At 36.8% G+C, this 10,893-nt stretch overlaps 2 protein-coding genes across 2 annotated transcripts; both read left to right on the top strand.

Annotated features, from left to right (window-relative positions):
* Positions 1 to 931: 931 nt before the first annotated feature.
* Positions 932 to 5,238, top strand: LOC108203028 (probable receptor-like protein kinase At5g18500). Its single transcript, XM_017371716.2, has 8 exons — positions 932 to 1,483; positions 1,952 to 2,640; positions 2,735 to 2,839; positions 3,060 to 3,182; positions 3,250 to 3,420; positions 3,585 to 3,714; positions 4,434 to 4,646; positions 4,806 to 5,238. Exons 2-8 carry the CDS (start codon positions 1,976 to 1,978, stop codon positions 4,911 to 4,913), a joined length of 1,515 nt encoding a protein of 504 aa, XP_017227205.1. The 5' UTR covers positions 932 to 1,483; positions 1,952 to 1,975; the 3' UTR covers positions 4,914 to 5,238.
* Positions 5,239 to 5,935: 697 nt separating this feature from the next.
* On the top strand, positions 5,936 to 7,323 carry LOC108203029 (protein PHLOEM PROTEIN 2-LIKE A10-like). The gene has a single exon (XM_017371717.2). The coding sequence runs from the start codon at positions 6,033 to 6,035 to the stop codon at positions 7,254 to 7,256; it is 1,224 nt and encodes a 407-aa protein (XP_017227206.1). The 5' UTR covers positions 5,936 to 6,032; the 3' UTR covers positions 7,257 to 7,323.
* The last annotated feature ends 3,570 nt before the right edge of the window (positions 7,324 to 10,893 follow it).

Here is a 10,893-nt window from a genome sequence, read left to right as displayed (position 1 = left end):
CATTATTAAATATTTTCTAAAAGTAATTTGAGTAAAATCTTAATATTATTTTTTGAAAATATCTTTTGTAGCGCTGAGATACAGTAACACTGGAGGAGGAGGAGCCATTCATATATATTTTTTCTTTAGTTGAATTCTAATGAGACAATGTATTATGCTTTAAATATTTACACACTATTTGGCATTATTGGGAATCCTAAACTGAACATATTAAAAGTTGATGGTTGAGAGTTGAGACTACATGAACAATTGAACATGTTACTGATGGGTCGAGTTCCCTGACATACGTATCCAGCGGTCAGGATTTAACCTACGTGGACGGGTCATTTTCACCGTTCAACAATTAAAAAACGTTGAATGTACTCAACTTTTATTATAATCCTGATCGCTGGATATTTCATCTAACGACAGTTATTTAACCGGTCCCTGCCATAACCGGACTTGTCACAGACAGTACATTGCACACCAACTCCTAGACTTTTGGTCAGTTTTTGTTCAAATTCAATTATAGAAAAATTAATGACTAAAATAACTGATTCAACAATGTTATTGTGTTTGTTGTTTCAGTTTCAATTTATTGTTGTTTAACTTTTATTTCTTGATTTCCAAATTTCTGATATGCCCAAATTGAAAGATACAATAATATTACACAAGAACAACACTGAATACAAGATACGATTAATTAAAAAAAAAACCTGTAATGCAGCTCTTCTGACATTCATTTAAACTGCAAAATGCAAGCTTACCATCACAAACTATTTAACTACACTTTACAAAATCCTGTTTCTTCTTTTTTTTTTTTTGAATAATCTGTTAAAAAAACATTATAAAAATTGTTTGGCCTGTCTTGGCAACAAAGTAAGAAACCTTTCTGGTACACAAGAGCTTTTTTAGTGACTTTTAAAAACCAAAAAGCTGCAATTTTTATAATGCAATTGACCTCATCACTAGCATGCACATTGCTGATTAATTACTTCTGGCCTGGAGATAATCAGTCCCATTCACTAGATATCCCACAAAATTAAAAACACCACCTTTCCATTTTCTTGATTTTGCAAGAAAATTCCTAATCCTTTTTATCACCTAACACTGAAAACACCAGCATTCCTGTATATATAATTGCATATTTATCTTGTGTATATGCAGGGTTGTTTTAATTGTTATTTTTGGCTTTTGGGTTCTTGAAAACAAGTGGGGTAGAGGGTGTTGTCAAGAAAGGTCCATTTAAGCTTAGATTTGAACACCCATTTAGCACTTTTAAGAGTTACTGGGTGAAGAGATCATAAAAAGGTGGTTTTTTTGAAGTTGGGTGGGCTTAAAGTTGGGATTTTTTGTTTGTTTTGGATGTTAATAAGGTTTGGTTTAATTAGAGATACACTGATGGTGGTGCTAGGTGCATTAGTTAAGTAGATGGTGTGCTGATAAGAAGATTGAGATCTGGGCTCTGTGAGTTGCTGATTTGAAACCCAACTCTGAGTAAAAGGTACAAATTGTTTGTTTCAATACTTACTTTTAGAGATGTTTTGAAGATTGTTGTTACAAATTTTATTGATTTGCTAAGCTGTTTGTTTTTTGTTTTTTTTTTTAATCTTTACTTATTGTTAAAATATGGTAATCACATTATGTAATTTTTATGTTTTTAATCCTTGTGCAATTTCTAGGTGGTTGGTAAAATTTTTTTAGTGGCTCGAGGAAGTAGTGGTTTTTTGTTTGATGTAATGATGATTTTAATGGAAGCCGTAAATCATAAATCATAATTCAATGAGAGGATGCTAATAATGAGTACAAAGACAATGAGTTTTTGCTTGAACTTGTAATGGCAGACAATATGGGAGATACTAAATTTGTTCTTGAACTTGTAATGGTTGATCATATCTGAAAAGTAGCTTGCTCAGATGGTCATTCTGATGGATAGAGTTGCATTTTAAGTTCCTTGTGTTGCATTTTTTAGGTATCTGGTCTCCATCTATTCAATATGGGTACTGATCTGAACGAGGAACTGTCAAAGAAAACAGCTGTTTTTGGCCTCCAGCTCTGGGAACTTATTGCAATCATAATGGGATTATTTATTGTAGTTATCCTCCTGGTATCAGCATTTCTTTTTACATCGAGAAAAAGACCTAGAAAAATAACAGAAATCATTCCTCTTACCCGAATTCCAGCTGTTTCAAAGGAAATTAAAGAAGTAAAAGTCGAACAAGTTTCTTCAAATGAATATGTTCCACGTGAAGGGATTCTTCTCACTATTCATGATAAAGCTAGTGATAATGAAGCAGATAAAGTTTTGGTTCATCTAGGAATGGGCAAAAAGAAGAATGGAGATAATAATAGCAGTCAAGGTTCTTTCAATCACATTGATAAAGATGGTTATGGGTCACATTCTGGGGAAGGGAGTTCTGGTACATTTCCTGCAGATAAGCCATCTTCTTCGCACCAACTAACTGCCCCATCTCCACTGACCGGTTTGCCTGAATTCTCTCACTTGGGTTGGGGTCACTGGTTCACATTAAGAGACCTTGAAGTTGCCACCAACCGATTTTCGAAGGATAATGTTATCGGTGAAGGTGGTTATGGGGTTGTTTATAGAGGATGTTTGGTTAATGGGAGCTCGGTGGCAATCAAAAAACTTTTCAATAACTTGTATGTTTTTTATGCTTTCCCAGCTTCACAACTTTGTTCATCAGTTCATCCTCTTTCAATTATCTTATCATTAAAACTTGTATTTCTGTACTAGGGGACAAGCAGAGAAAGAATTCAGTGTTGAGGTTGAAGCCATTGGTCATGTGCGCCATAAAAATTTAGTACGATTACTGGGATACTGCATCGAAGGAACCCACAGGTATGTTATTTAAATTTAACTATATTTGTGGGAATGAATTGTCATGCTAACACAAACCTTGTGTATTTATTCTTTGCAAAAGTTGACTTCTTCTAGTTACCGTGCTGTTTTATGCTCGTAGCATTTGATTACAAACTTGCTGTCACTTCCTCTAGGCTTTACTTTGCTTTTACACATTAGTTACACCTGTTCTGGTCTCATTTATCCTTAATACCTTCAGGATGCTAGTGTACGAATATGTCAATAATGGTAATTTAGAACAATGGCTACGTGGGGATATGCGCCAGCATGGCTATCTTACTTGGGAGGCTAGGATGAAGGTTCTTCTTTGCACAGCTAAAGCGTAAGTTCATTTAACTCTATCTTTTGCTTGACTCTCCCAATCTCAATCTGTGGTATGTTGAATGCAGTCTTGCATACTTACATGAAGCAATTGAGCCAAAAGTGGTGCACCGAGATATAAAATCCAGCAATATACTAATTGATGATGAGTTCAGTGCCAAGGTTTCTGATTTCGGACTGGCTAAGCTGCTTGGGTCTGGAAAAAGCCATGTTACAACTCGGGTCATGGGAACATTCGGGTCAGTATATCTTGTGATTGTTCATTACATATGCTGATCTTGTTGGTCTTTTGCAAAAACAATTTCCACTGGCCCAAAAAATTGGTATTGGTGAATCAGCTTCCAAATTAAATCACTATTATATATAATCTCATGGTCATTGTCTTTCCTTCAACTTAAAATAGGTATGTAGCTCCAGAATATGCAAATACGGGACTTCTGAACGAAAAGAGTGATGTTTACAGCTTTGGGGTATTGCTTTTAGAGGCAATCACAGGCAGAGACCCTGTGGATTATGGCCGTCCTGCTCAAGAGGTATTAAGCAATCACGCAAGATTGATAATTCTAGAATTCTGACATGAAACATGTTCGGTTTCGCAACTTGATAACCACTCATTTGTTGGTTGTTACATATTCCATATTCTGTTTAACAGTTCTTGTGAGATTTATTGAAGCTGTACCTGAAATCAGTGAAACTGATTTTTTTGTCATTGAAGAAAACATTTTATTTACCACCCGTCTCATTCGCTTCGTAGTTGTATAAAAAAAATGCTAAGGTGGATATCTTGCACAGCTAAATAACCATGTTTTTTTGGTTCAGAGTTGTATGCATGGCCAATACTTTCTTACAGTTCTAAGTTTACAAGTAAATGGATATTCTGCCTCCCAGAATCCATCTTTGCCATAGTCTACTTACTAATCTCTCTGGCTATTCAAGGAAACTTGGTTCCTTTTATATTCTTAAAAATTAAAGCTGAGCCATATAACTTAGTTATACTATTTGCAATTATTAGCCCAGCAGATACCAATAAAAGGAAGACAGTTTGAACCCTATTGGGGGCACAGGGGCATGTGTATTTATGTTTCTGTAAATTCATTTGCCTCGAAATAAACTATAACTCATTCTTCTATAGGTGGAGAATAGAATACCTATTTGTTCAAGTCTTTACCTTTGTTTTTATGTTTCCAATTTGCAGTAGATGCTTCTAGATTTTGAAGTTGCAGACCTAACTATTGTTACAACTTGTTTTCAGGTTAATTTAGTAGAGTGGCTTAAAATGATGGTAGGAACTAGGCGTTCAGATGAAGTGGTGGATCCAAATATTGAAACAAGACCATCTACAAGAGCCCTAAAACGAGCTCTCTTAACTGCTTTACGGTGTGTTGATCCAGATTCTAACAAGAGACCAAAGATGAGCCAAGTTGTTCGTATGCTTGAATCAGAAGAATATCCAATACCACGAGAGGTCAATTTTCTTTACTCGAACAGTTGTACCACCTACTGATATAAAAAAAGCTACTTTGCAATTTCTTAAATGAATGTAGTTCATTTTTTGTGCTGTGCATGAATGCTATCTTAACTGTAACTTCAAAGTAGGCCTAACTTGAAATCTGATGGTTTTTAGGAACGAAGACATCGGAGAAGTCAAGCAGGCAGTGCAGATTTTGAATCCTACGACACCGACAGAAGTGACAATCCAGAATCAAGATCAGGTAGCAAAAGAGTTATCTAGCATAACAAATTCTACTCTTCATCTTAAGGACTGCAGACATCATATGAAATCAGTAGTAATGCTTGCAATGTCTTTAACCTTAAAAAAATGTCATCTAAGTGCATATGGAGTGGATACTGATAAATCCAATGTGCAAATGTTTTGTGTTTTTTTTTTTTTTTCATTTCATTAGATTAAAGGGAAAGTATGATTATATTATGCATGAGTGTACTTGTTAGTCCTTCCCTTTTAGCTCTTCCAATCAATGTACAGGTACAAATATTATTTGCTATGCAAGCTTGTGCTTGATTTTATTTTTCATTTGCAAGTTCCAAGATTGTATTAATAGTTTTGTCATGGTTGGCAACATAAAGGCCTTGCTCCCGAGTTTTTTCAGGAGAGAAAGCAAGTGAATGTAAGTGAAAGCAAGTCATCCCACTTTTGGAGCGAAAATTTTGGAGTGAAATTATGCTATATTTGCACTATCTTCACTTGCTTTCGTCTACGAATAGGAGTGAAAGTTAGATAACTTTACTTTCTCTTCACTTGCTTTCCTCCATGTTTAAAACTCGGGAACAGGGTGAAAGTTCCCGCTTTACTTGCAAAGAATTAAACTCAGGTTTTCAATTCTTTCTATAATGAGCATATATGCAATTAAGAGTTGCATGGTTTCAAATTATCCAAATTTTTATTTATTATATTTTGACTCCCGTGAAAAACTGTTTTATATATAATTTTAGTGTCAATTACTTTTTTTTTTCTAATTCCTTTTTAGAAAGGCTTTTCTTAAGAGTTTGCTAATAAAGGCGAGCTCAACATAAATTATATTATAGATTATTTATGAATTATTAAAAATATAAAAAAAATAGTGTTGTAATTAATTTTTTATTAAAAAATCATAAAAATAAAATATATTTTTTTAATAAAATACATACTACAAAATTCTCGATTTTTTTTTGTCATAACAAAATTCTCGATTTAAGTTAGTTTTATGCTTATTTTTCACACAAATAAATATTTTTTATTTAACGGGGAAGAGGCATTAATTACTACCGGACAAAACAATATCCATCAAACCCTTCGCTTTCAACAAGAAAAACAAGAACAAATTCAAACTCGTTCTAGGCTCTAGATTTTCACATGGATCTTCAATTCAGCCAAAAGGGTCTCCAAATCACCCACAAAAAGAAAAAATTATTAATTATCTTAGCAGCTCTCGGTGTTTCAGGCTATGGTTTATATAAAGTTTACAACTTTCCCTCTATAATCAAGAAACGAAAGAGGCTTGCTAAGCTGATGGGCACCCTTGTTTCAGTAATTGAAATGGTTTCTGATTCTGCCGAGGCAATTGGGGTTGTTTCGAAAGATATGAAGGAGTTTCTGCAATCTGATTGTGATCAAATTCCGCATAGTCTGACCCAGTTGTCGAAAATTGCTAGGTGTGATGAGTTTTCGATGTCGTTGTCGAGAGCTTCTGAGGCGGTGACATTGGGGGTTTTGAGGGGGTGTAGGGGGGGAATTGAGGATGAGAATGGAGGGGTTCTTGGGTTTGCAGATAGGGTGTTTGATAAAATGACTAGTAGTGCTGGGACGGGTTTTGTGTCCGTTGTTGCTGGGAGTTTCGCGAAGAATTTGGTTTTGGGGTCTCGGACGAATAAGGGGGTTGTTTCGGTTGGATCAAGGTTACCGGATTGGGTGGTTGATGTAATGTGTGATGAGAGGTGTAAGGTTGTTGTAGCGGAGTATATTAAGGCGTTTGTGAGTACTGCGGTGGGTGTTTATTTAGATAGGACAATGAGTGTTAATGTGTATGATGATATGTTTTCGGGATTGACTAATCCGAAGCATCAAGGGAGAGTGAGAGATGTGTTTGTTTCGGTTTGTAATGGTGCAGTGGAAACTCTTGTGAAGACGACACACGAAGTTTTGACGAGACCGAATTCGGATTCGAACCCTTCGAGTGGTGTTATTGAAACTATTGGTTCTCCAAGGGCTACTGTTGATGCGCTTTTTGATCAGAATGCAAGAAGCTTGCAAGAGAAGATATCGTCTTTTGATATTCAGAATACCGATTGGGTTAGTAGTTTTTCGTCTACATTGTCGGTTCCAAGTAATAGGAGATTTGTGCTTGGTATGACTAGGAGGGTGACATATGAAACAACTAGATCTTTTATGGCTTTTTTCTTGAGAAAGCTCGTTTTTGGTTTGAGGAGAGGTTTTTATTTAGTTCATGATGAGGTTATGGATAGAGGATTAGAAGTCATCCGATATGTCGGTGCTAAATCATTCGTTGTTATTACAGTATGTCTTGTTTTGTCTGTATTTTGTATCCTATGTAAGCAAACACCTTTTCTTTACATGTGAATAAGCTAGTTTTACTACTTATACAATCATATGAGTTCAGAGTTGACCTTTTTGAAAGGCAACCACAGCTTCAGATCCTAGTTTTCTGTATATTCTGCAATGTGATTGTTGGTCCCTCTTCACTAATTCTGACCTGACTAAATTTGTTCCTAATTCAATTGGAAAAAAAAAAAAAAAAAAAACTTGCATGTTTATGAAATAAGTATCTTTTAGCCAAAGCCAGTAGCATATTAAACTGGAAAATAAAAAATTTTGTCAGTGTTTTTACTTTTTCAAACACTAGAAGGTATCAAAGTTCTTGCATTTTGGTTTTTTATCATTATATTATGTTCTGTCTTGGTCTATATGAACATATACAAAAAATGAAATATAACTAGCATAAGCCTTATATCTAACATGATGCATCCCTGAGCTGCTGTAATCTTGGACAGCCTGGTACAAGACTGCTAGTTTTGAGGACCTACTGCAAGATGTTCTTGCTAAGACATAGAAATCTAGGCTTGAGCCTTTTTACATGCTCTAGTACCAGGAACCACTGGAATTGTGTTTTCCTAATTTTGTTATTCTTTCTAAAAAGTTGTCGCATTGATCTTTTGCATAGTGACATATTTTAGAATCTGCTTAACGGTAGGACTGCGATACTATTTTGGGGTTGGGGGGGGGGGGGGGGGGGGGTGTGGGGTGTTTCGGAACACCTCTGTGCTGATGTGAGGCATGATGCACTTCTGCTATGTTAGAGGTTTGATATATATATGAGTATATTGCAAAACGCACCTCCCTGATTTTTGTGAAAAGCACTTTTTACCCTAGACTTTCCAAAATTGCACTATTCACCCCCATCATTTGAAAAGCGCGGCAGTATGCACCTGGTTTGACCATAGCCGTTAGTCTCTTCCGTTAACGTTAAAATTTAAGGGTAAAGCTGTAATTTCACCGAGGGCTTTACAATCCACTTCTATTTTTCTAATTGTTTACCTTAAATATCTAATTCCCTCCCAAATTGAGACATAACCCCCCCCCCCCCCCAATCCAGAAGTCGCTCCATCTCCCCCAACTAAACCTTGCGATCAAAACCCAAGAATCGATATACTTGCACTAAACTTTTTGAAGCTTTGTAATTAACAACGATGAGAGGGCGTTTAAGGACCGGCGTTCAAGCCCGAAATGATGGTGACCTTTGGAAAGAGGATAAAGCGACCGGTGATGATAGTACCACTGTAGTTAAAGAGTGTGCTGACGAAATGCCTGCTTATGGTGGTAAGCATCTTCGATGACCTTTTTCAAGCTTTGTATATATGTTTTTGCTATTTATAGTTGCATGCGTTATGTGTTTTAGGGTTTTTGTTTTTTAAATCTTTGTGGTCCCTTTATGTTTGTGATGATAAATGATTTACTATATTTGTTTGCTCCACTAGTTTATTACTATATTTTGAAATTTTTGTGGTCCCTTTAAATCTTGGTGCAGATATGAGTCCCTACTTCACCTTAAAACTTCATTACGGGGGTTATTTGAATGAGAATTGTACTGCTTATGTTGGTGGTGAAATAGCCTATTTTGATATGTGTTCTGTGACTGGTTTGGATTTATTTGAAATCGATGCTATGCTTGGTGAAGTAGGTTGTAGTAGTCAGAGTATGGATCTTTGGTTTTTGACTACTGAGCATGAGTTTTGTGCTGCTAATATTAATCCGATTGAAACTAATCGTGATCTTGAGGTTGTGAAAACTCTGGTAGAGTGTAACTACGAGTTGGTAAGGCTCTATACGACCCCAAATGGTCCTGGTCTTGATGGTGAATTTGCTGATTTTTCATTCACACAACTGGCTATAGATCAAAGAATTGAAAAGATAGAAGATATAAGAGTTAAGGTAGAAGCTGCTGTGAGGGATGTGGGTGAAGAAGGTGTACAAGAGGAGGAAGAGAAATCAAGCTTCCATGGGGACAGTTCAAACATGGATTCCAGTGAAAGTCAGTTGCCCAAGTCTAAAAAAAAGAAGAGGAGAATCCCACCTCCTAATCCACCATACAGAGCTAGAAAGAGAGGGAGGTACTCAATGCTGAGGGGCTTATTTAAGAACACATAGGAAACCCCTGTGGTGCTAGATGATGCTGGTAATGATGTGATCTCAGAGCCTTGTAAAGCTAAGAAGGGAAGAAAGGGTGGTGAAAAACAGAGCAAGGGACATGAGAAGGAGGTTGGTGAAAAATTAAGCAAGAGAAGTGAGATGGATGGAGTTGAAAAACCAGGCAAGAGACATGAGATGGAGGGAGGTGAAAACTCTAGCAAGAGAGAAGAGAAGAAGAAATCTGTAGGGAGGTTGAAGAAGGGTACTCCAACACAAATTATTGAAGAAAAGGGTGGGGATAAACAAGGTGCAAAGCTGCTTTCTGTTAAAGAAAAAGTGCCAGAAGAAAGTGCAAGGGTGGCTGCTGTAGAGCCAAAACAAGTGAGAAACACTGTGAAGAACAAGGACAAGTATTTCGGTCAGAAAAAGGACAAGGCCAAGAGTGTCAAGGACAAGGCAGAAGCTGAAATTGAGACAGTGTTGCCAGAAGAACAAGGACAAGAGAGTGTAATTAATGAGAAACATGAAAAAGATGATGAGAAATATGAAGAGATGGAAGAAGATAGTACTTCATCAGAGAGTGAGTATAACAGGAGTGTGGAGAAGATGGCCATCTCCTCTTGTGATGAAGAGGACACCACTTTTCCAGAATTTAATGAGCAAAATGATATGGAAGATCCACAATTCGAGATGGGTATGCTATTCAGCAGTGGTCGGGTTTTTAGAGAGGCTGTGAGGAAGCATGCTATTCTACACTAAAGAGGGGTTAGGCTCAAGAAGAATCTATCTGATAAGATAAAGTGGGTTTGCACTGCTAGATGTGACTGTAAAGTTTATGGTATCAAGCAGCAGAGATCAACCAATATTCAAATCAAGACAGTGTGCAACAAACACACATGTACACCTACATGGGTCCAAAAACAGATTAACTCAACTTGGTTGGCTAGGACTTATGAAGAAGAGATAAGGATGAATCCAAGTTGGCCCTTACAAGCTTTTCATGCAAAAGTTGTAAATGATTGGAAATGTAACATTTCATCAACAATGGCATACAGGGCAATGAGGAAGGCTAGAGAAACTATAACAGGGAGGTATGAAGAAGAATTTAGCAAGTTATATCTTTATGTAAATGAAGTTAAGAAGGTGATGTCAACCTCCATTGTGAAGCTGATGACAGAGCCTGCAGAAAATGGTTTTCCTGGAAGAAGATTTCTGAGATTTTATGTATGCTTGGGACCATTAAAACAAGAATTTCTTGAAGGATGTAGGCCCTTGATTGGTTTGATGGATGCCATCTAAAAGGTCCATTTGGAGGTATATTACTCACTCCAGTCGCCCACCTGCTTCTGAACAGACCATATGCCCACCAATTGTGTCGTCAACAAATCCAACACTCTTGCATGCCTCTGGTCGTTGTTGTGCTTCTAGCTTGTTGATTCTTCTCAACAGACCGGGAATAATCACTCTTAAACGCTCACACAATGGTTCGTCCAACCACCGGAAAAAACGACATCTCTCACACGAAATAAACCGACGTCCGGCATTTGCATCCGTCCATGCGTCTTTGCTG

Source organism: Daucus carota, chromosome 9 (genome assembly GCF_001625215.2).
Source record: "Daucus carota subsp. sativus chromosome 9, DH1 v3.0, whole genome shotgun sequence".
NCBI classification, from domain to species: domain Eukaryota; kingdom Viridiplantae; phylum Streptophyta; class Magnoliopsida; order Apiales; family Apiaceae; genus Daucus; species Daucus carota.
Note: the sequence above shows the minus strand (reverse complement) of the source record. Positions and strands in the feature narration are given on the sequence as shown.